This window comes from Rhinichthys klamathensis, unplaced genomic scaffold, assembly GCF_029890125.1.
Source record: "Rhinichthys klamathensis goyatoka isolate OS25496 unplaced genomic scaffold, OSU_Roscu_1.1 h1tg000825l_1, whole genome shotgun sequence".
Taxonomy (NCBI): domain Eukaryota; kingdom Metazoa; phylum Chordata; class Actinopteri; order Cypriniformes; family Leuciscidae; genus Rhinichthys; species Rhinichthys klamathensis.
The window spans coordinates 49,050-75,435 of record NW_026607208.1 but is presented as its reverse complement, the minus strand read 5'-3'; the positions used below and the strand labels follow the sequence as shown (position 1 = coordinate 75,435).

The following is a 26,386-nucleotide window of genomic DNA, read 5'->3' as shown; positions in this document are numbered from 1 at the left end:
AAGGACCACTATGTTGCTGTGCTGATCATAAACAGCATTTAACAGTCCAGGCGGAGATGTGGCCGTGATAATGAACTGATTCATCGTCACAGCATGTGCTAATGGCTTACTAAAGAGGGCAACTGAGACAGAGTTGTGGAATGACAGTCTTTTAAGGAATGATGAAAGGATGTTGCAGTAATCCTCTGGTGTCCACTAAATCGTTAAACTGAGGAAATAACCAGGTAGATTTAACCACAAACTGACTATATCCTGTAGCAGTAGGCCGAGGGCCATTGCTAATTGGGTGAAAGGTGGGAATGATTCTAGGGGCCCACAGATCCAAGGATGCCACCATATTTCCAGCAGAGTCTTTTAGGATAACAAATTACTCAACTTTATATTGCTCACACTGTCCCTTCTGATCTTATATTCTTATTTCTTATATGAAATATTAGGACAAAATATGACTTTTAGATGTTTATATATTTTGCTTAATTTACATAAAATGACATATTACACTTATAAAATTACAAACATTGATTTGAGCTTCTTGCATTCCCGATGTGTTACATTGATTAAAGGGATAGTTAACCAAAAAATGAAAATTCATGCAACAGCGTCTGCTCTCACGTCAACACTCAACACAACACGCATCCATTGTGGTGCTTTCATGAACGGGCGTTGGAGATTCATATTTTGTTAATAAATTATGTTTTTTGCACAAACAAAGCACTCGCGTTGGTTCATAAAATTGAGGTTAAACCACTGGAGTCACATGGATTACTTTAATGATGTCTTTACTACCTCTCAGATTTCATTAAAAGATCTTCATTTGTGTTCTGAAGGTGAACGAAAGTCTTACAGGTTTGGAACGACATGAGAGGGAGTAAATTTTGGGTGAACTAACCCTTAAATAAAGTGTGTCCTGTCATCTCAATAATGTTTCAGGTCTCAGGCTGACTGATTTGAAATGAACAGTCCTTCAATCTACCCAACAGTATGTGTTTGTGGCTCTCAATATGATGACACTGCAGAGAAAGAAATTACAGAAATTTACAGTATTTGCTCAAAATTTGTGTAAACTAAATACAACAGTGGGAGGGTCTTCAGATATGGAGAAAATAATTAAAATGAGAAAAACTTAAATGAGAGGAGATCCTGAGAAACATATAGTTTTGTAATATTGTAATATTGATAGAATCTTCAAATTGCTCAAGCAGGATTTGAACTCATATAAGCAAATAAGCGCCATGTGTCGGAGCACGTGCACCGTCCACCAGACCACATCTCTGTCTAAACTTGCCTTAAAAAAGGTTAGGGGCCTAGAGAAATATACAGTCAGGAGGCCCAGACGTCCTAGCTACCGTCCCAGATGGGCTACATCTACAGCACTAACGGTTTCCTTCCAGACCTGGGCCGTGGATCGACAGAGACAGACACAAACAGATCGACCGGGAGAGAGAGACTACTGTGGGACAGATGAGAGTAGGATGCTATCCCTCCCTTCATCCATGTCAGCCTGCTGCTGCTGAAGCGTATAGTGTGTGCACTTGCGCACACTTTCCGCTAGCTTGTCCCCATCTCCGAGCAAGCACCCTCTAATTAGGGCTGCGGGCAGGCCTGCAGTCTTTGAAGCTTGCAGCAGCACCGCAGCAGCTCGCCACAGCCGGGGTGACAGCGGCATCCCACAGAAGATCACGAGACAAACCCATACAACATGGACACGCAGGATCTGTTCTGTCTTTTCCTCGCCGTTCCCCCCTCGCGTTATTGCGCAATGCTCTCTCTCACCTTTCTGTCCTTCACTCTTCTGTCCTCTCCCTCACTTATCATCATTCTTTCATTTTTTCCTTCTCGTCCTGCGATTGTAGCACCACCTTTCAGAACAAAGCAAGGGATGCGTCTCGCATATTTCCAATAGATCCACGAGTTTCGTGAAGATCTGATCTCTTTCAAGCACAAAAACACTGACAACGGCAGGTATGTCCACAATTGAACAAGCTTGACAGCTTCTGTCATAATATCAAACTTAATATCTCACTCATTTGTGTTCTTGCCTTTTTCCTCGTCTTGCCTCTCAGCAAAAATTGAGGCCTAGAATCAAGTTTTTTTTTTGCTCATGGGCTCTATGTCAATACTGGGGACTGAATGTTGATGTTTACCTTCATTTTAGCTGTTTAATCATATTGTCACAGCCTATTTAAAGGAAACAGGCTGTTAGCCAGTACACAGCTGGCAAGGGCAGTAGCGGTATAGTAAAATATAAATATAATAAGAACGTTTTTGAGCTGGTGAATCCATTCTGAGCAGTGAAACATCACCACAGTGACCACAGCTGTGGCATGCGTGCAGGAAAAAAAACAGCCTAGGCCTCTGAAGCCTGAGAGAAGAACCCAGTAGGACCAATAAACAGGCAGAAATGTGCAGCATGTGCCCTACTTCATTTTAAACGCTGCCATTAGCATGGATCCCTCTACAGTAGGGGTGGAACGGTACACAGAAGTCACGGTTCGGTTCATACCTCGGTTCAGACATCACGGTTCGGTACGATTTCGGTACAATGGAGTGAAAAGCAAAGCAAAAATGCAGAAGGCATTTTTATAAATGTCTTAAACCTTGTATTTTTTTAAATAAGTTTTATTAATAAAGGCATAGAACCAGTTTATTTGTAGTGCACTGACAGTAGTTTTATATAATTAGTTTATTAATTAAATTATTAAAAAGACGAAAAGACCTTGAGATATGTTTGGTAATTGTACCTGAATGAATTTAAAATTAATTTGCTATTTCAGATCAAGATATTTGTTTTCCTTCATTTTAATTAACTAACTTTATTCTCATCTGAATTATAAATAATTGATTTCCGTATAAAATAATACTACCATAAAAACTTTTGTTAACAGTTGTAGGTTACAGTTTGACAAGAGTTTAGAGTGTGACAAAAGCACAATGTTGTGTTTTATTGCCAGTGTACACAAATATAAGTAAACAATTTGCAGTTTTAATGATGTCCTGTATGAAAAAAATGACGGAGTATGTTTTTACGTTTCCACTGTTCGATCGCCCGTGCCTCTCTCTCTCACACACACACACACACACACACTGTTCATCGCGCGATTCGCGCCCGCGCCTCTCTCTCTCGCACGCGCGCGCACACACACTGTTCATCGCGCGATTCGCGCCCGCGCCTCTCTCTCTCTCGCACACACACACACACTGTTCGATCGCGCCTCTCTCTCTCTCGCACACACACACACACTGTTCATCGCGCCTCTCTCTCTCTCTCTCTCTCTCTCTCTCTCTCTCTCTCTCTCTCTCTCTCTCTCTCTCTCTCTCTCTCTCTCTCTCTCTCTCTCTCTCTCTCTCTCTCTCGCGCGCGCACACAGACACACACACTCCTGCATTGCAATCTTGATCGCAGCCTGTTCATTGCTGCGTTAACAGTCACACCAAAAGCGAATAGAGCGAAATTTATCGCTATTTAAGAGTTTTTTTTTTTTTTTGTACCGTGTATTCTGCGTGCAAATTCGTGCACCGAACCGTGACGCCCGTACCGTTTCGGTTCAATACGAATACATGTACCGTTCCACCCCTACTCTACAGCCATCACTTACGCACACAGAACTGGGCATCATCCTCACATAATTGCCATCTTTATCGTTATCAATATTTATTGTTATCAGATTTGACTTTTCTGAGTTCTTTTAGAATAGGCCACAATCAGAGCGACATCTTTACCTGAATTCTGGTTGACAAGCAATACATTTTAATTAGATTTAAAAACGTGCTGCATTAGTTGATAACAAAAATTCTTTAATCCCACAGTTGAAAGAAAGCTTCAACAGAGGTTATTCTAGATACAGAAACACTGAAACCCACCTTTCATCTCATCATCTTACAATATATTTAGCCAAGAGTAAAGGTCACAACAGCCATGGAGGTGAGTGAGGTTTAAGCTCAACCATAAAAAAAAGAAAGAAAGCGGTTTCAGGTTGGCTATGAAGGTAAAGAGAAACATAGAGGGGGGAGGTCCCACAGGCTGCTATTGATGCATTGAGTTATTCAGGGCTCTTGACTTTAGGCCTCAATTACAGCCATTTGGCAGGAGCACTAACGTGTGGAGACGCGGCTGTGGCGAGTCCGGTCCACACTGCCCGACCCTGTGCCTGTCCCCTGGGCAGTGCTTTGTTTTTTTAGCAGGCGGCTAAGCTCAGTCTGCTTTTAGCCTCTGCTTTTATACATCTCTGGTATTATTTTTTCCCTGCTTGCTCCAGCTGTGACTGCCCCAACCACTCCTCGTGCTTCACTGCATGTGGAGGAATGGAGTAATCGGACATTGACGCTGCACAGCTCCTTGCATGCATGGAAGAATTCTGTGACATCTCCTGTCTCTGGTCCAATCAAAATAGAGGCCTCCAGAGTCTTCAGTCGTCATGAGTGCTTAGTGAAGTTGGGATTCAGGTGCCCTTAACTGAAGTTGCGTCCCAAATGATGTACTGCACTGTGCACATAAACTCCACACCATGTCATCTAGTGTACCTTTGTCTCAATATTGATGTTTTTCAGTGTGAACACACAGTCAGCACATCTTATGCTACAATATGGCATAGACCAATGAAGAAGTCTTCAAAATGGAACACACCTTTCTCCCTCAGAGAAAAGAAATGTGCAAAAAATGTCCCTTCAGGGGTACAACAGCTTGTCACTAGGGCAGTACCCTCAAATGGACATCTTTGTACCTTATTTAACCCTAAAAGGTACAAGTTAGTATGTTAGTAAGTGTACATATTACCACTTTAAGGTACTAATATGAGCCTTTTATGGCAGGGGTGTCCAGTCCTTTTCCTGCAGAGTTTAGCTCAATCTGCCCCACACAACTGACTGTAAGTTTCTATAATTCCTGAGGACCTTCTTTAGTTGGTTCAGGTGTTTAATTAGGATTGGACCTAAGCTTTTGGACCTGAAGGATATTGCCCTTGCAGCAGGATTGGATACCCCTGTTTTAGGGATAGATAAGGTACAAAGTTGTCCCTTTAAGTGTAACGCCCAAGTGTTTTACCCCTAAAGGTACAATTTTTGCACATTTTTTTTCTGGGAATGATTACATGGGAAATCGCCTTCAGCTTCCACCGAAGGAAGAATGAGTGGAGTATGGAGGCTGTTAAGACCCTATGAGATTTATCATGCAGTTCAAGGGCGCTGTCCCTCTTTCCCCTGAGGTTGTTATGGACAGCAGGAAGTGGTGAGGGAAAAAAAGCTGCCATTACCTTGAGGGGAGTGAAAGAGCGGCTCACAGAACACCGAATCCCACCACAATCCACAAGAACGCCATTCCGAAGGACGAAAACAACTAAAAACAGAGTTGTTTACCAGTTAATAGTGGAGAAACACCAAGTTGCCCATGTTCTCTCTCTCGCTCTCTCTCTTTCTCCTCCTCCCCTTCAGCATTCGCTCTCCCTGTCCCTCCTGCACACCCTTTGTTGGTTAGTTCCGTGGGTAGCCCTGGTGCCCATGTGAGAACCCAGCAGACCCAGTTCACTCACCCCACTGACAGTAGATGAAAGGCTCCCTGCCTGGCATTATTTGAAAGGCACCCATCTCCCTCTGTTTTGGCCCGGGTGTCCTCTTATTTCACAGGACAAATTAATAACTCTGCTACATCAATGGACTCTTGCTAAAAGAGCCTGGGCTGGCGTCTGAACCACTGCCATCGCCCGGTTGACGGGGAACAGCCGCTGATGTGCTGCCTTTAAGGACGTGGGCTCTTTTCTTGAGGGCAGAAGGGATTTCTGACTGGATCTGACCACTTCTGAGGCATTGTCAACAGCCAAGTTCAATAAGCAGGCCTGCTAGGAGCCATGTCTTTATTTACGTCCATCAAAGGGAAGAGGACACGCTCCGTGGGATCCACACGCTCTGTAATTGTGTCTCTGTGATCTCCAGAGTCAAGATGCAAAAATTTGAAAACAAGTTTATCCATTGCATTCCATTTATGCATGCTGGTACTGCTTAAGCGTACCTGGATCTCATGAGGACTTGTGCATCAGTAGATAAAACCATCTATCTGTGAAAGGTGTGATAGTGGAACTATGTTACCTAGTTTAGGGAAGAGTTTTGCAAAAGTTCTTCAATACTTTAGTGACTGTAACTGAAGTGATTATTTCATATTAAGAATATATATTTAGATTAATCCGTTACAGGGTAGCCGGGTGACTCAGTGGGTAACAATGTTCCACACAGCCTGGGACTCCAGGAGGCTTTTCTGTGTGGAATTTGCATGTTCTCCATCATGTTGGCATGGGTTTCCTCCAGATACTCCTGTTTCCCCCACAATCCAAAAAGATGTGTCTGTTAATGTGTGTATGTCTATGTGTGTTAGCTCTGTGATGGACTGGCCATCCATCAAGCTTGTTTATTGGTCCAGTTAAGGTAACAGGTAGTTTGACATAAATAAGGCTTTAAAACGACTGGCAGGAAAGGAATAGAGGAGGAGAGAGAATGAAGGAAGAAGGGAAAGCACAAACTATTGAATGAATAGTTTGAGAAACATATACTACGCCATGATGGTAGGAATGAGGGATGGGTAAGATGGCCACATGGTTTCACACTGACCTGTACCAAGTGGTCAAGGTGGCAGTTTGATTGAAAGAGTGACAGTAGTGTTTTCCTCACCCGCTCAATTACTCTCTTTAACTCCCTGTTCCAAATGAGGACACACCAAAACCCAAACCTAAAATACTTTGATATTTACAGACATAAATAATTAAAAAATAAATCAACACCAAACACCACGTCTGTTAAATTTGCTTTTGAAATGGGCACAAAACCACTAGCCCCTTTCCGGCAAATATTTGCAGAGCTAATTTGGAAGACTTGGGTCTGTTTCCTTTGCCTCATTTAAAGAGAAATTGAACAGAGTTTGAGTGTAGTGGATATATCTGTTCTTAAGGTGCTGACCGCTGGCTATATCCACACAGTCATCACTTGTGTAAGTGGAGCGTCTTCTCTCAGTGCTGTAGAATAGAGCTGCTCCTGTGTAACAATCTTCCAAGCTATATGCTACTGACTTTACCAGCTTCATCTTCAATTTGAACAGTGAACCCCTCATGCAGGTCCCACCACTACCCATTACCTCAGCACAGGCCAGCACACACTGGAGCTCTGTATCATAATATCTGATACAAATAAGAACCATTGAGCAACTGATGTGCATGTAACCTGGAGACTGTAATAAGCAAAAAAAACACAAAAAAAAAAAAAAAAAAACATCAGCGTCAGGGTAAAAAAGGATGCCCAAACAAATGAGAAATCTTTTAAAAATCCAGTTTAAAATATGTTCTTTCTGTCCAGGTCAGGCTCATATATATGTTTAAAGTTTATATATATATATATGTTTTTTTAACACAAATTTAGATTTAATGATTGTTATACCCTTTTAGAGTTGAGTAAAAAACTATGAAAATATCCTTATTTTTTAATTGTGATGGTAAATATAAACGAATACACACACATATAAATATCACAAATTAATACATATGGAGAGAGTTATTACATTTAATAAGTAAAATATAATTGTTTTTTAATGATCTTACATCATGAGGGGCTAAAGGGGTCACATGATAACAAAATGGCTTCCATCATGTTTGTTACACCACATTTGCTCGGTTGTACAAATAAGTGTTTTAAAATATTAATGATAATTTTAAAACACAACTGATTTGTGGCTTATGTTTAAGCCACTGCATTGCCAAACTATTTATGCAAACATTTTTATTTTTTAAGAATGTCAGCATTTTTCTCTTATTTACAGTCTAGACCATATTACTTTAAACACCACTTCGACTTTTAATTGATCTAATTTAGAATAATTTAATCGATCAGAAAAAAAAATCCGCTTTGACTCATAAGCAGCATCGTTACACCTGTCACCAAAACTGAACGGTTTAAACAAACGGATCTGTTCTGATCAATGAATGATAAATCATTCAGACGATTGCGCCAGATTAGTCTACTGTGTTTCCTTAAGCGTATCAGGTAAGGGAGGGCAACAGTTGCTCCCGTTTGTTTGAGGAGCAGCCAGGCTCGTTCTCTATTTGTGGATCTATGAATGGGAGAGTCTGAGTCCACAGTTCTTCCCCGAGACTTGTGTTTGCCCAGCCAGGCGCTGTGAAGTGTTAAAGGGAGCCGGTGGGTATACGACGCACCCAATGTGACCCATGGGGAGGAGTGGCAGGCAGGGATAGAGAGGGGCAAAAAACTGGCAGGGTGCGGTCTCAGTGCGCCGGGCAACTCAGATCACTTGACGTGCGCCAAAGGACGTGCTCATTCAAAGACAGCAGCCGCAGCAGTCTCTCTGACAGCTCTCCCAGTGTGCGTCGGAGTCGCCCTGTATCTCTCTCTTAGAATCTGTTAGATAAATAAATGGACTTGCCTGCTCACTCTCATTTCGGTGATTTTCTCGAGAGACCTACGTTTCGCATTCGATGGGCACTTAACACTTGGTATCACTGGATCTTTTCTCCGGCGTCTCTCCATGACAGCCTCTGCGCAAAGCGACTTTTACGCACGGACGATGGCGAGGATAAGGGTGATAAAGAAGTAGAGGTTTTGTCCTCCCCATATTTTACCCCGTGGGGGGGAATAAGGATCTTGCGGGGGGTAGTTTCTCATTGAACGGCGAGCTGTGCCACCGTCCCACTCCGTGTCGGAGTGCCCGGCGGGTTGGGGTGGAATGCGTCTCCCCGTGGTGTTTGGGCTCCTCGTCGGCTGCGCCCTGATTTTCGCACCTGTTAACGAGGGCTGTGGGCCGGGGAGGGGACATGGGAAAAGGCGGCCTCCAAAGAAACTGACACCCCTTAATTATAAGCAGTTTATTCCAAATGTAGCTGAAAAGACACTGGGAGCCAGTGGGAGACACGATGGCAAAATCACCAGGATCTCCGAGCGCTTTAAAGATCTCACACCGAACTACAACCCCGACATCATCTTCAAAGATGAGGAGAACACAGGTGCGGATCGACACATGACGCAGGTGAGCGACACTTGGATAATGCAACTGGAATGAATTCAATTATCTGCCCATTAGAAACACACACACTATGGTTTTGATTCGATTGCAAGCACTTTAAACCTGTTGTTTAGCGGTGTGCCCTTTGCTCAGTCCCACCGACGCGCTCTTATCGATCTTCACAGCTTTCAGAGGAATTGATTGCTGACAGCGGTTTGTCTCTTAGAATCGCTTCTTTGATGGTTCTCGGGTTCAGAAAAGAGTCGTATGCTTTTAAAACAAACGTCTTGATTCGCTTGTTTATGTTATTGGAGATTCTTAGCATATTTGTGTCTTTAAATAGAGTGTTTACTAAACGACTAAAGAACAGTTCTGTGTTGAACTTACGAAGATTCTCCTTGAAACATACAAGTTTTCCCATCCAAGGAAAATCTTGGACCTGTCAAAAAAAGTTGTGACGAAAATTATATATAAGTTATATAATTTTAAAATTATAAAATTAAAACGAAAATTATATATAAGTTGACTTATTAGACAGTTTCAAAATATGTCAACTTTCCATTTAGTGTGTGGTTTATTTAAGCAATTTATAAATAAATCATAAATGACTCATGGATTTGAACTTATGACTCTTATTTCCGCTCCAAATCATGCAACAGATATTGCCTGAAATTGTGGTTATAGTTACAGTAGGCTATATCTGTGCTTTGGCAATGAACACTTGTTTCCATGCTGAAATTTGAATTTGCTGTTAAAAGCAAATTTGTCTTGTGTATTATAAATGGTGGTGAATGTGGCTTGGTTAAACGAGTAAAAGTGAATCACTCAACATTTTGGACACATTTTGTACCTTGGTCGCTGAAAAATACCTGTGGTGTGGTAAAAATAAGTCAGTATTTGCGGTTTGAAGCATCACTCAGTTCTTCTCCTCGTGATTCAATCATTTGTCATTATGTAATGCTTTGCGTGGGCGCTTTTGAAAACAAATTCTTCAGGCATAAAATAGAGGTGCCTGGGTTAAAAACAAAAACTGTGGCATATTGTCTGACATGTTAATGTGGAAAAAGTAGGACTACAGATATTAGTCAATATATATATATATATATATATATATGCACAAATGCTTATTTATTTAGGAAAGCAAACCTATTAATTGCTGGAAAGAATACAGTGGAAATAAAGTTTTGCATGGAAGACACAAAACAGCGTAAACATATACTCATGATAGTATCTAAAAAGTGACTTAAAAAGGATCAAATGCATCTTTATGTAAATACGATTTAGAGATAAGCCTGTTGATTTATTTCACGTGATATTTGTGGTCTTTTATCCGTACACTTCACCTTGCTTTAAAGGTGATCCATGACCATTTACAGCATCATTTGCAGAGCTCTGAATAATGTGCTCTGTTTTTACAGCACTCATTTGTATCAATTCTTCCTCTCTTTTGTCTTTGCCCTGTGATGTATGTTTTTTGTCATTCAGTCTGTTTTGCCCTTTGGAGTTATAACTTGTCTTGTTTGCGTATTTCTTGCAAAACTCCACGCCATCATCTTCCACTTGTGTAACCCAGGTCTAAACCTCTTTCCTTGTTGCGTTCACAGCGTTGTAAAGATAAGCTGAACTCTCTGGCTATCTCTGTGATGAACATGTGGCCCGGGGTGAAGCTCAGGGTGACCGAGGGTTGGGATGAAGACGGCAATCACTTTGAAGAGTCACTGCATTATGAAGGAAGAGCTGTCGATATCACCACCTCAGATCGCGACCGTAGTAAATATGGCATGTTGGCACGTCTAGCGGTGGAGGCCGGGTTTGACTGGGTCTACTATGAGTCCAAAGCTCACATCCACTGCAGCGTCAAGTCAGGTAGGGCTGAGACTATGGAAATCACTCTGTTTATTTACATTACAACTATATGCCTCTTAACCATATGTAAAATATGTAAATCCAATGTACTATACACTCAGTTCTTTATTGGCATTGATGGTTCCATGAAGAACCTTTAAAATAGTTCACACAAATGAAAATTCTGTCATAATTTACTCACCCTCAAGTTGTTTCAAAACTGTATGAACTTCTTTCTTCTGCTGAACACAAATGAGGATATTTTGAAGAATGTCGGTAACCAGACAGTTGATGGAGCCCATTGACTTCCATAGTATGAAAAAAAATACTATGGAAGTCAATGGGGTCCATCAACTGTTTGGTTACCGACATTCTTCAAAATATCTGATTTTGTGTTCAGCAGAAGACAGAAATTCATACAGGTTTGAAAGAAATTAAGGGTGAGTAAATGATGACAGTATTTTCATTTTGAACTATTCCTTTAACATCCATGGAAACTTTCCAATGCACAAAAGGTCCTTTATAGAGGAAAAGGGTTCTTTTATTGAAGAAACAAAACAGTTATTTTAAGAACTCTTCACTGAAAGGTTCTTTGGGGAACCGATAATGGTTCTTCTATGGCATTGCGGTGAAAACCCCCTTTTGGAACCTTTATTTTCAAGAGTGTAGAATAATATGACTTCACATTCAGCCGTGGACCTCATTTAACATGAGTAGTTTTCATTAATAAGCAACATCTACACACATCTAATAGGTTAAACTTGGAATATGATCTGAATTTTTAATCAGGTTTATGACTGATAGTAGAAAAGCGTCCAGTCTGATATGGTGTTTTAACTGTAAAGAGACTCCTGACTGAAAGGTTCATATGCGTTCAGTGTGCAGTTAAATCAGGTGTGTCCTTTTGTGGTTAAGTTGGTCAGTTCTCATTAACTTGGGTGAGATAAGTGGTAGACCTGGGATGAAGGTACAGGTAACAGACCACATCATTAAACCTTAAACACCTGCCTCTACCTGAGTGAGTCACCAGAGACCAAATTATTGTCCAGACAACCAGGAAAGTAAAAGTGCACCCATTTAGTATTTTATTGTCTCTTCTGGCAGGTTTCTCTTTTGACCTGCATTATCTTTTTTTTTTTTGCATGGTGAAAAAAGACCTTTTGCGCAGCAGATCAGGCTTTGTGCTCTAATTGAAGATGGGTTGAAATAATCTGTTTCAAGTTTAGAATCTAAGAAAGTACATTTTCATTTAACACTCATCCTTACAACACTTACACATACAAAATTGCACACAATACATCTGTGCCAAAAAAACAGCATAATCCTTCCTTCATAATATTTATTATTGTACATGTTTTCCTTTTAACTTGTTTTTCATTAATGTAATATTTGTTACGGAATTCCACAGAATGTAAATTCTGTAGATTCATTGTGGGTCTGGCTATGACCCAGATTTATGGCCTAAAATGTCAGTTTTTTTTTTTTTTTTTTTTTTTGTCTGTATTATTTCAACACTGCTAGAGAGGAATGGGACCTGTGTGTGGACATTTGTGATGCACTTCTGTTATCTGTCTGATAGAGCATGCAAACACAAGCAAGACCTTTTGTCTGCTTATGCTTTATCAAAGTCCTATAGGTGTGTTCTTCAGCTGGCTTCTTCGACAGTTACTGCCAGATTTCAGGCACTGACCTCAGTATAAACATAAGAAATATGCAGTTTACCAGAAAAGATACATCCTATATTTCATGTACAGTTCTTTCTTATGTTTACACTGAAGTAAGTGCCTGAAAAATCACATTCTTACATAAAGCAAGATGAAGCTAAGCTCAAAGATAAACAAAACAATCTGTTCACATACATATTTTCCCTTATGCACTTCATAAATATATATTTATGAAGTGCATAAGGGAAAATATGTATGTGTGTATATAAGAAAGATAGAGAATATGCCTTAAGAAGTTGGCCTGGCTGCCAAAGTGCTGTGAGATGATTAACCAACTCCTTTGTTTTCCAGACGGCAACTCTGTTGTCCCCTTTCTCAGATCTCTTATCTCAGCCTGTCTTATCACCTGGCCTTGGTACTTACCCTTCCCAAATATTTGTGTAGGACTCCACCGAGACTTGAGACTCTGGTTTTTGTAGTGCATTGCGTAGCTCCAGACCCCAGTCACTTGTTTCGGACAGGAGTCATAGAGAGCCGAGATGGTTATTTATTAGCTTTTATTGCATTTTTACCCACTGACCGGGAAAAAAGCAAAAACGAATTAGCTTGAAGGATGGCGCTTGAAATGTTTGCTTGCACACGCCAGGTTATTTTGCCACTGCAACTTTCAGTTTGATTGGATTTTTATGGGTTTACAATGAGAGCGGGAATGTGTTTGTGCTTGGGTGTGTGCGTCTTAAAGATTGAAGATTAATCTGAAGAAGGCATTGTGCCATTTAAACAACCCAAACTCAATCTTTAATAAACACATGACCTTTGGAATTGTCTTAGGCTACTGTGCACATAGGAGACGCACTAGAGAAAACCGCAATTTTATCGCTCATTTCAACCATTATATTCTCTCTATGTGCATTTCAGAGAACTCTGTGGCTGCTAAAACCGGCGGTTGTTTTCCCGCATCGGCTCTTGTCACCATTGAGGACGGAAGCGTGGTGACCATGGACCGCTTACAGCCTGGAGAGAAAGTACTCGCTTCATCAGAAAGCGACGGCAGTGGGATGCTCATCTACAGCGAAGTCATCGCCTTCTTGGACCGCGATCCTTCCGCAGAGAAGCAGTTCTACACCATCGAGACGGACTCGGGTGCTAAACTGAGCTTGACGGCGGCCCACCTCCTGTTTGTATCGGAAGGGAACTGCTCAGGGCCTGTAGTGAGTGCAGAGCTGAAATCTGTATTTGCTAGTGACGTGCTGCCGGGTCAGTGTGTGGTTTCCACACGAGGAGCAGGACAGCAGGGACATCTGTCCCGGGTCACTAGGATCCAAATACAGGAGGACAAGGGCGTTTTCGCTCCGCTCACCCGCCATGGCACGGTGGTGGTCAATAGTGTCGTCTCCTCCTGCTATGCGGCCGTGGACCAGCACTGGCTAGCTCACTGGGCTTTTGGTCCACTCAGGGTACTTTATAACTGGGGAGGGCCAGTTGGACATCAGGCTGTGGGGATACACTGGTATTCCTCACTGCTGCACTGGGTTGGGACTCATGTGCTGGATCCAACACACTTCCATCCTTGGAGCATGATGGACAATGATAGATGAAACAAGCACGAGGAATGAGAATGTCACTAGATGAAGTTTTTGAAAGGATCTAAAAGAGAAAGAAGTGAAGAACCCAATCATTTATGACCCTGAATAGACTAGAAACCTGGAAAAACTAGAAGGATGCAGCTATTCTGTGGGTCGACGCTCATTTGAGGAAGCGGACATGGACGTGACAAAATTGATCTTAAAAACCCATATTTAACACTTTTCAATGGGTTTACTATACTGCCTACACTGGAACATTATCACAAATATACCAAGACGCACACACATCTATTCAGAATCTCTTATTCAGTCTCTTTCTCTCTTATACTCACATACACATTCACTAAACACATAGTTGTAGCCATTGAAGTGAGGAAACTATAGATGAATTTTCTTTACTCAGGTATGCAGTGACTCAACCACAGGCGATCAGATCAGACCAACGCGGCCTGATAAGGTTTGAGACGGAGGAGGAAGTTGTGTTAGAAAAGAAACGAGGCTGGAAGGTACACAGAAACACACCCACTTTACAACTGGGTTAAAACTAGGCCTTTAAAACATCAGGAAAATACTTGCAGGTGCATAATTACAGTTTTGCGTTCATTCATATGGTCAGTTACATGTTTCGCACTGTAAAGGTAGAGGTGTCTTTCCCAACTTAATCAAGTATTTAATGGTCACATTGTACAATGTATTTCTCCATCTAGCATACATAAGGGTTTTGAGTACTTTTATGAAGGCTTCATTCAAAGAAATTAATGTGCAATGTGTAGCAATGTTATTGGAGTTTATGCCAGTTTATGTAGTCCTTATGTGTGCTTTATGCAGTAATACTCATTGTATTTCCCATACAACTTACTGTATTTATCTGTTTTGTGGCATTATTTACATTTTACTTAAAGATGTCAGAAATTATATAATATTTGTAAAACTATTTAAAGATCTATTTTTCAGAATTAAAGATTACGGAAATATCAGCCTTTGTCTTTTTTTTTGTCTCTTGACAAAATTGCTCTGCTCTCAGAAGTTCACGTTAAAATGTATAGTGTATTAAAGGGTTAGTTCACCCAAAAATGAAAATTTGGTCATTATTTACTCGCCCTCATGTCAAGAATTCCATTCATCTTCGGAACACAAAGATAATTTTAATAAAAATCTGAGCCAGTTCTGTACTCTCCATTGACAGCTACAGTATGCAACTGCCACTTTGATCTTAATTATAAATTAAAGCCTAAATGAAATATGTTCATCATTTTAAGTGATCGAGTCTCTTCAGAAAATTTGGACTAAACCGCTCAAATTCATATGGATTCGTTTTACGTTCTCTTTATGAATTTTTTTACACGTCAAAGTGGTAGTTGCATAGCTCTCAATGGAGGAAGAGAAATTGCTCAGATTTCATTAAAAATATCTTAATTTGTGTTCTGAAGATGAACAAAAGTCTCACGGGTTTGGAACGACATGAGGGTGAGTAATGAGAGAATTTATTGTTGTGTGAACAAACCCTTTAATACAGTGGTTCTCAATCAGGGAATGTCAAATTAATATATTATTATTATTAAGTTAAAACAATCTAACTTAATAAAAATGACTAAATAAATAAATTAATCAAAAATTGTGTTGGACAGTGGGGGGCCTTTGAGTCATAGAAGACTGTACCAGTCATTAACATAATACAATTTATAAAAAGCAAACCAGAAAGAGACAAGTTAAATACAATTTGAAAATTAAAATAAAATATGGACTGAGCTGCAAGAATTCAGCCACTGCCAACACGGGCATCCTTGTCAGGTAATAAGCTAGACATCTCTGGTACCGTCACCAGCACCTCTTCAACAGTTGGGCTTCTGCAGGCACAGAAGAGGACGGTCCGGAAGCCGGTCAGCTCCAGCACTTTCATCACAGGCCGAGGCGGGTCGTACATGGCGTCTGGACTTGGGCTGAATCCCTGCTGCTGATCAGCGAGAGACAGAATCTTCTTTGTGCCGTCATGTCTAGCCAAACCCCTCTCAGACAAAGTCCCTGAATGACAAAAAAATCACATACATTAAATCAAAGATTTCTTTTTTTGTGCTGAATATGCACACTACCGTTTTGAAAGAAATGTATACTTTTATGCATCAAATTGAATGTATCTTGAGAACCAAATCAGCGTATTAGAATGATTTCTGAAGGATCATGTGACACTGAAGACTGAAAATTCAGCTTTGCCATGACAGGAATAAAATGCATTTTAAATTGTAATAATATTTCATAATATTACTGTGTTTTTGATCAAATAAATGCAGCCTTAAGAGACTTCCAAAAATTGTACCAACCTCAAACTTTTGAATAGTGCATTTCTCTATTGTTTTACCTGAAACAGTGTGCTCTAGAAGAAAAGCCAAAACCCCCACAAAGAAAACTGGTAAGGTTAAAAGAGACTGAAGAAGAATGTCAACACTGGCCACACCTAAACATAAAGATGAAAATTCTTTCAATTAAATGTCCAAATCAACAAATACACTACACACAGTAGGAGAAAATACACTCTTGTGATTTTAGCACCTGTTTGTATAAAACTGTAGTGAAGTCTGAACCAGCGTGGCAGTGCTAATGACATGAACATTGTGAAGCCGATGTTGAAAATGTTGCGTCCTGAATCCACGTCAGCATGTTGTAAATAAGTTATGCCTGTTGCTACAGCAAGTGCGTAGGTCACACTGAGCACAGCACCTGAGAGAACACGAGCACAAGCAAACATTCAGCCCACGCTTTTAAAGCCATACAGTGTCAGACAGCTATTAAAGTCCACTACTATCCTTTTTTTAAAGGTACATAATTTTGTTTTGGAGGTCTCCTACAAAAGGTTTACATGCATCCAAGGTCAAAAAACACTTTAATTTTCTCATAATATACAATGTAGCATCAGCTCTTTTCTCACAGTGTCTGAAACGGTTCGATAAAAGATTCAGTCTCTCTAAACCCCTCCTTTCCGAGAGCCTACTCTGCTCTGATTGGCCAGATGGCCCAGTCTGTTGTGATTGGTCTACTGCTTACAGCGTGTGTCGGACACAAAACGCCCTGAATTTCAGCTCTTCTCGACATGTCGTCGACAACACCAACCAAACTCTTCCAGGCCTCAGCTACAACTACAGTGTTTGAGGGTCAAAGTAGACGTTGTTCATGGGCAGCCAAAGAAGTCCATAAGCTGGCATTGTGCAAATTTCTTACAAACCTATGTTGGTTCATGGAATTATTGACGACTCGTTTCAGGCAGTTCAGAACCGGTTCTTTCTTTTGGGAGAGAATAACTCCATTTATCGTTCGCTTTGATCTTTGAAACTCTGCAGACCTTTTACATTCACAACCAGCTAGATTACACACTACATGAAAGGTAATATCTGAAAAAGCATAATAGAGGCACTTTAAGACTGAAACAACTTAATGATGTCACGCAGGTGGTGGAGTAATAACTACTTTTAATTAATCTGTTTGAGATCGAATTAATGCTAGATGTTTTGCTATAAAATACGGATATGGCATCTGAGGTCTATTTCAAATTTTTCTCAGTTATTTTGCTTTATTTCCAGATTCAATCATAGGCTCGTTCTTAGTAGAGCACGTTCGCACATGCGCACTCTTCAAAAACGACGCTTTAAATCTCTTGACAAACTTAAAGACTTAAATGACATTTGTATGTATTCTAAATATAAGATATAGATTGTAATGAATGTCAGCTTGCTTATTTGGCTCAAGATAAGGATTCATTGAGTCCACATGCCATGCAAACAAGAAACTATTCTTCTAACCGCAGGTCGAGATCTGTCGTTCCAACCACTCAACTTTGCGATGCTGTTTGCGAATGTTCGTTAGAACTATGTTTTCGGGAAACACAGACTCGTTGAACTGCTTATAACGACGGAACTTGCATCCAGAGTTGGCTAACGATGCTTTTGGGAAACGCACCCCTGATTGTTACCAGCAACATTTACCATTTAATTGAGTAAACTGTAAATGAATAATCACCATGTATGGCAAGAGGGACAGAGCAGAGCATCTGCGCTAATTGAGGAGACACACCCAGAATTAACAACATCACCCCGGCGAGCTGCACTGTGCTCCGGGACCCAGACTGTGAGAGAAAAAGACATCATAAGGATAATTAAGAGATGTTGTAATAAACAGCAAAAGAGTTAATAATTTTAGGCAGAAGTAGCAATCACAATACCGATGTGACATGCATCAATAGACTCTTACCTGGCTGAGCCCAATAACACATGCATTAGACACACTGCTGCACAGTCCTAGTGGCGCCCCCATCAGGCCAGCGATCACACTTCCCATGCCATCCACACACAGGCCCCTGTTACAGGCATGTGCTGGGGGCACAGGAGCCTTCAGGAGCCGAGCTGCCATCACGTACACAGCTGGAGAGCTAATGCTTGCAGACAGGCCTCCAGCCACTCCTGCGGCAATGCTCTTTCCAGACAGCAGAGGGAGTGCTGAGGCTGAAAGTATACAAGAAACAAAGAAAATCTGAAGAAGAAGGAAAATTTGGAACTCATGACAAAGTTTATTACTGGTTCACTGTTAATACCTTCAAGGCAACTAAAAAAATATTCATATTACCAGGAAGAGGAAAGTCCAGCCAGGGTACAGAGTCATTAGGAAAGACAAATTCAGATGAATGTGGACTGTTGGTGGACTGAATGAAGGTGGTGTTTCTGATTGTTGAGAGCATCTGGGTCACAGAGGTAAGATGGACGTGACCCCACCGCACCAGTGCGGCACAAACGGCCCAGCTCACCATCACAGATAGAAGTACCTACACAGGACGAACACAAAGAGCAGGAACAATATACTGTATTTGTTCATAATAAGGAACGCTCATACAATAACCTCAACAGTATTTAGACACATTAGTGCATGAATGTCATTGATTTACATAAATAAAAATGGTTAAAATTAATTGTAAAAATATCTGTAGTGAAGTTCTGAAAAAGGTCATTTATTTGCAGATGCCACATAGTTTCATTTTATATCGAATGCAATGTACTCTACAGTTCAAAAGATTGGAGTCAGTCAATTTTTTAAATATTTTTTAAATAAGTCTCTTTATGCTGCTCACCAAATTACAATTTAAATTTAATTTAAAATATTTGAATATATTTTTAAATGTAATTTATTCCTGTGATGGAAAAGCTGAATTTTCAGCATTATTACTTCAATCTTCAGTGTCACATGATCCTTGGTAAGAATTATGCTTAATATGCTGATTTGGTGCTCAAGAAACATTTCTTACAAATGAATGTTTCTTGAAAAGTTGAAATGTTTATGCTGCCTAATTTTTTATTTATTTTTTGGAAACTGTTATACATTTTTATTCTAGATTCTTTGATGACAAGTTTAAAAGAACAGAACTGATTTGAAATAGAAATATTTTATAACATGTCTTTACGTTCATTTTGATCAATTTATTGCGTCCTTGTTGAACAAAAGTATGAATTTCCTTAAAAAATCGCATTGACCGCAAACTTTTAGTGTAGTGTAAATCTGTTTTATATTATATATATTCCATAAATATATTCCGATCTTAAGTTCGTGTTTATTTCTAATAAATATTAGCATTTATATTTATAAATTAACATTAATAAATACATCAAATTCATACATTTTTAGGTGTGGCTGCGCACAAACATCCCCACATTAATAGATTTGCACAGACTCGGATGAGAATAATAACTAGACAGTCAGACACAGCACAGAATAATAACCAATAAGAATTTCCCAAAAGCAAGATTCCAATACGAGCTTACGATCACTCATAAAAAGCCTAGAACTGTTTCCCATAACCTTTGACAACATTCAGTCCCATATTAAATTAAGAACATTTTAGCCAAAGATCACTGTAACACAACGCACCTCTTTGGTGGGAAACTTTGCCCAGATCAATGACATAATCTTCTTACAGGCAAAACATCAATCTAATATACTGCAGGTTAAAAGCGGTAAAAGAGCTTGACAACCAGTGCAACAGGAAATCCCATATATCATGAGTGAAGGTGTCTGTGTTACACTGGTTTTGGAAGAGACAGTAAACTTCTCTTTTGTGGAAAGTCACACAACTTTAAAAGTGAAGAAACACTTGCAGAAATGGCTCTCAAAGGCTGGAATACACTACACGACTTTTGCCCTGACTTTCCCTCCGATTTATAGTCTGGACAGGTCGATGCTAGTTGCCGAAAGTCAGAGCCAGGTTTCATTTCCCAGAAAATTGCAAAGTGTATGATGGGCACAGACTATGAATCCATCCAGACACAGTACTGTATATCAAACATGTATGATATTTTGAACCAACTTTAGAATGGTGTTTCTGCATCCGTTTGTTGATTTCAGAGCGACTTGAAAGTCTGGTAGTGTGTGATCCTCAATCGTTTAGTGTATGCCCAGTTTTTCTCTGTAACCATTTTACAAAGCCACCAGGTGTATGATGCCTAGTGTTTTAAAATCTGTTCAGATTTGAAAAGTCTTGTAGTGCATTCCAGCCTTTAAGGTGCAGTAAGCGATTTCTGGGAAAAAACGTCGAAAGTTGATCGAATCAGCAGTAGGGGGTGTGTCTACTCATGATGGGGGAGGAGAGAGAGTGAGCCAATCAGCAGTGAGAGGGTGTGTCTAGCCATGGTGGGGGAGGAGAAAGAGGGAGCCAATAAGCAGTAGGGGGCGTGTCATTCATGATGGGGGAGGAGAGAGTGAGCAAGAGGGAGATTTGTAGAAAGACTGTAGAAAGAGAGATGGCTGAGAGACATTACAAAAGAGAAAAGGTCAAAGTAATATCACTGGAAGAATATCACTGTAGTTGTAATGTTAACTGTACAGGAGAGTTTTGAGTGTCATTTTTTGGTCTGGAGCTGGTGTGCTGCAGGCGACTAACAACAAACTCTTGCTTGTATATACTCTTGTGTACTGTATGTTCATTTTTTGTTCTTCCTTGTCGTTCGTTCACCTTCTTCACTTTGTTTTTGATAAGCATTATTTTGCTTCAAATCAGCTATGATAAAGAGACATCCACTCTTGCATTGCGTGTTCATGAATTTTGGGGCCGGAGCGATGAAGCGAGGGGTGTGTTTGTTTGGGTTGATTTCAAATATCAACAGTGTTTCTCAGAAAATTGCTTACTGCACCTTTAAGTCATTCTGAATTTGAGCAACATCCCTTGATGTAACTCACAGAGAGTCTCCTGGAGATCGAGAACACAGACAGCCGCAGAAAGGAGTGCAGATACTGAGAGAGGATCACTAGAAGAATAACTGCCCTAAAAAAAAGAAAGAAAGATATTTGTATTTAGAGAGCTCTGTGTATCCATGTTGCACATTGAGTTCATAAAAAGAAACACTTATTCTTGCAACTATTCTGATTTAACCTTGAATTATTTTCACATACAGGGTATCTCTATATTGTTCAATTACTCAATAAAAAATGACTACAAATTAATAACATTATACACTGCTATTTCTTTCCTAGACAGATTGCAGTACAAACAAAATACAAGTTTAATGGACTCACTTTATATTAAGTGTCTTTGACTACATATATGTTCTAACATTTAAATTAAATGTACACTTATTGTGTACATACATGTTTTTACATAGTATTTACATTTAAAAATTACCTGCATGTAATTACAACTGTAATTTATTTCTGTAATTACATCCATAATTACCCTGTTGAACCTTCCCTTACACCTTAACCCACCCTTAAACCTTAAACCTACCTATACCACTAAACCTGTCCCTAACCTTACCATAACCACCTCAATAGCAGCAAATGTGTTTTGCAATACAACATGAACACAATCAGTATATTGTACTGAACATTTTTTCTTTTTTTATGTAAGTACATAATATAGTCACCCGAGTACACAATATGAAAGACTTCAGAAAAGTGTGTCCTTACAGTGTAGCCATGCCCCAGTGGTCAGAACAAAGCAGCGCTGCCTCCCTGTAGATGGAAAATCCCAAAATGCAAAGGACAGGGGCCAGAACTAATGGTCCACAACGTCCCAATGCAAACCCACTCAGACCAGTCAAACCCACGGCGAACTGCACAATACCTGTAACCAGAGTCATGCCTCTCAACTACACACACACACACACACACACGTGGACAAGCACCAACAAACACACACAAATCGAGATGATATGAAATGATCAAGATGAAATAAATAAAATAAATAAAAATCTTTTTGGTAAGTGGAAGCTGAAGTTACTATGCACTACTGCAGAACAGTGTGACAATGGAGGGGTGGTCTGAATGTTCAGCACCACGGACAGCACTGTGCTCTACCTCTCTTATTGGGTGTGCTGGGGCCACAGGCTCCTCTGCTTCAATACACTGACCCCTGCAGGCCACAGGAGTCCCTACCACACAATACCATTACAATCAGATTTCAGAATCAGAATCAAAGTGTATATAGATGTATTGCCAAGTATATTTACACACACAAGGAATTTGTCGTGGTGACAGAAGAAGTTTACAGTGCACAGAAACAACAGCAACTACTACAACAGTACACAGATCGTAAAATAAAGATATGTAAATATATATAGTATATTCCAAATAGTAATGTTTCCAAACTTTTGACCGGTAATATAGTACGATAGTATAATATAGTATGGAAACATTACTATTTTTAATGTTTTTGAAAGAAGTCTCCTATGCTCACCAAGGCTGCATTTATTTGATCAAAAATACAGAAAAAACTGTAAAATTGTGAATATTATTACAATTATTAGTACATTGTATATTATCACAATTTAAAATAATGGTTTTCTATTTGAATATACTTCAAAATATAATTTATTCCTGTTATAGCAAAGCTGAATTTCCATCAGCCATTACTCCAGCCTTCAGTGTCGCATGATCCTCATTCTAAAATGCTGATTTATTATCAATGTTGGAAACAGTTGTGCTACTTAATATATATATTTTTTATAACCTATGATTTTTTCTGGATTTTTTGATTAATAAAAAGTTCAAAAGAACAGCCTTTATTTAAAAATAGAAATATTGTGTAACAATATACACTACTGTTCAAAAGTTTGGGGTCAGTCATTTTTTTTCTATCTTTTTTCATAAATTAATACTTTTATTTAGCGAGGATGTGTTAAATTGATAAAAAGTGATGGCAAAGACTTATATTGTAAGAAAAGATTCCATTTTAAATAATTGCTGTTCTTTTTGACTTTTTATTCATCAATGCATCCTGAAAAAAGTATCACAGGTTCCAAAAACATATTCTGCAGCACAACTATTTCCAACATTGATAGTAACTGAGTATCAAATCACCATATTAGAATGATTTCTGAAGGATCACGTGACAACGAAAACTGGAGTAATGGCTATATATATATATATATATATATATATATATATATATGTGTGAATTTGAATGTACAAGTGTGCTATATACAAACAAAATATAATTTCTGTAGCTTTAATTGGGGGAAGTTAGTGTGTTTAATTGGGTAGATTATTAGATTGTCTTTGACATCATTTTAATTCTGGCCAGAACCATTCTGACCTGACTGAGCAGAAAGCAGCACTAGGGCAGGGATCAGAAAGTCCAAAGATGGAGCCTGGATCAATGGCAAACTGAGAACAGAGGAAACCTTGGACTTAATCCTATAGATTGTTTTGTACTTTAGTACAACTTGATAAACTTAAATGGAAAGCAACATGGGTAAATGTAACCACATACCGTGATCCAATCCAGCTCTGCAGTAGTGTAGCTATACCGGAGTAAAAGAGCACATAGGCCACTATTCTTTCCTTGTCTACGTCCTGAATTAGTGCACTCACAACCAATGCACACAGAGAGGACAACACCAACACATGCTGCATGGAGACAGAGGGGGGGAAAACAGACTTTTACTCTTTTTTTTTTTCTTTTTTTTTTGCTATGTTCACTAAGTTTGCTTTGAGAACTTTACATTTATGTAGTAGGTCATGACTTTAAAATGTCAGCATTTATCAAATATGACAGTAGGTTCTCGAATTGCCAAAAGAACTCAAGGATGACTTCAGGTTTAAAACATATTTTGTTCATCCAGGCAGGAATAAAAGTGTATGCTTTAATTCTACTCTAGTGTTATATGATTTTATCAACTTGTAAAAGAAATATAATTAAAAAAAAAATACTTACTTGCAGAGCAAGGGCAATATTCAGCCATAATGAGGGACTGCAATCCACGTCTATTCTTTCCATTCCTCTTTCCGGGTCCAAAGGTTTCTCTTTACATGTACACAGTTTCTTACATCTATCAGTCCTTACCATTGTTTCTGACTTTCTTTCCTTCTCCGTCTTTCCTTAAAATGCTATTTGGCCCGCCACTGTTTACAATGTTAGCTTTCTCCTCTTGTCTTACCGCTTCCTCCTCATATGATGGCCTTTGACTCAGTTATGCAACATGCAGTTTTTCATCAGCATTACTTCTTTTAATCATTATCTTCCTATTGACTTAAAATAACAATGGATTATTGCAACAGCTTTGTTTGGGAAGCTGATATGACCTCGGGAGAAAACGAGTGATTATGCTTGCCACTGTAAATCCACTGTTAAACATACCCTTGTGAGAAAGAATTGTATTGAATGTGCATTTGTAGTGTCCTTCAAATCTTAAAAGTATACTTTTAAAAAAACTGTACTTAATATACTATTAATAAAATAAAAGGCCCTTTAAGTGTTCTTGAAACAAGTACACTCACTATGTTTATTAACAAAGTGAAGTACACTTTTAAAAAGTGCACTTAACAATAATGGAAATAATAAAAGTTGTACTTTAAAGTACATTTTAAGCCTTACAGAAGTGCTATTATTTTGATGTGTTGACATACTAAAGCATGTAAGGTAGAAATAGGAGGTTAGTTTTTTTGCAGCATAGTGTATTTGAATGTGAACAGCTTGGGGACACAACAGTGGAAAAGTTACAGGATTAAATCCATGTTTATTAGCATAGGGTGAGTCAGCAGGATACAGGACTGTAGAATGATACACTCATGGCTTACAGTGGCGTAAAGTGACCCTGGTTTCCCAGGCCACCTCAGCAAGAAAACATCAAGTCACTACACACAGACACACTGCTCATGGATTTAAGCATGCCTCTTTCACATTCACACTAATTACAGATATAGATATGTTCAGAGAATTTGTATCTTCAGTGACGAAACCCAACAAAACTACACAATGTTCACGGCTACAAATGCAACAACGCTAGCAAATATCGTAACTGCGCTCAAATACAGGAGGAGGAAGTGTTTGTCCACTCATTCTGGGGACTTTCGATTTAATTAAGAGCTTGAGCGAGAGGTCATTAAAGATGCATTGGCAGCTTGAATAACTCAGTAATCAGTCTCTATACAGATCACATTGATTTCTTAGTACAGGGTACAAAAAGCAAACACACACTTGCTTCAAAACTGGTGAAGCGTGGCAAGAACTCCCCCGAAAGCTTGGGTCACATGACACGTCCAATTAGAGAGAGAGATCAGGAGTAACAAACAAACCAAACAAAGAGCAAACAAGTTCTTATTCAGCGCAACAGATGACTGGAGAATCAATATCTCTGCCATACCAACTTAAGTTCGGTCCTTATCAAAGTTTATAACCTCAGATGCACTAAACCTGTTCTGCTCTTGTTGCTATATGGGGTGGATGGTCAATTCTGATCAGACATGAAAAGACCAGAGTTTACAACACTGAGAAAGACCCCAGTTATAAGCCAGTGATCATGGCACATAGAATAATTTTAACTCGCATTTGTCACACAATGTACAAAAATAAAACTATAAATACAGTGTAAGTGGACTGAAGTCATATTATGCATATTCTGAGTCACTTTTGCATGTTGCACTTTATTAAAACTCACACAAGTGAGCATTAATAATATCCACACTTTGCCAAAATGTCCGACACGTCTATGAATACAATTAATAAAGAATTAAAAATCTGTGCAGAGCTTATTGCATTACATGTTAAGAAATTCTCCTTCACGGAATATAAACCGCAATTTCACTAAATGACCGAGACAAATCATGTGTATGACTGCGTTTGCACAGTGAAGTATTAATCAAATATTAATATCGGAAATGGCTTTATCAAAAACATCTGTGGACAGTGATATATCGCGTGTACAGTAAAGCTAAGGGTCAGAAACAGCACACAGGTTCATTAACATACAACCTGAGCAAGAGTCTGGGGTTAAATACGTCAGCCTTGTTAGTGTCAACATGAACTGCATATGGAACGAGTGCATATGGTTTTT

The 26,386-nt window shown here is 39.4% G+C and overlaps 2 protein-coding genes across 2 annotated transcripts; one reads left to right on the top strand and one right to left on the bottom strand.

Annotated features, from left to right (window-relative positions):
* The first annotated feature begins 8,070 nt into the window (after positions 1 to 8,070).
* On the top strand, positions 8,071 to 15,061 carry ihha (Indian hedgehog signaling molecule a). Its single transcript, XM_056243670.1, has 3 exons — positions 8,071 to 9,013; positions 10,594 to 10,855; positions 13,417 to 15,061. The coding sequence occupies exons 1-3, from the start codon at positions 8,714 to 8,716 to the stop codon at positions 14,094 to 14,096; spliced, it is 1,242 nt and encodes a 413-aa protein (XP_056099645.1). The 5' UTR covers positions 8,071 to 8,713; the 3' UTR covers positions 14,097 to 15,061.
* Positions 15,062 to 15,546: 485 nt separating this feature from the next.
* slc23a3 (solute carrier family 23 member 3) lies at positions 15,547 to 24,653 on the bottom strand. The gene is made up of 12 exons (XM_056243668.1): positions 24,268 to 24,653; positions 23,824 to 23,960; positions 23,647 to 23,717; positions 22,410 to 22,483; positions 22,020 to 22,201; positions 21,294 to 21,378; positions 18,696 to 18,891; positions 18,324 to 18,574; positions 18,093 to 18,198; positions 16,632 to 16,799; positions 16,441 to 16,536; positions 15,547 to 16,106 (listed from the first exon to the last, which is right to left on the bottom strand). Exons 1-12 carry the CDS (start codon positions 24,397 to 24,399, stop codon positions 15,844 to 15,846), a joined length of 1,761 nt encoding a protein of 586 aa, XP_056099643.1. The 5' UTR covers positions 24,400 to 24,653; the 3' UTR covers positions 15,547 to 15,843.
* Positions 24,654 to 26,386: the final 1,733 nt, after the last annotated feature.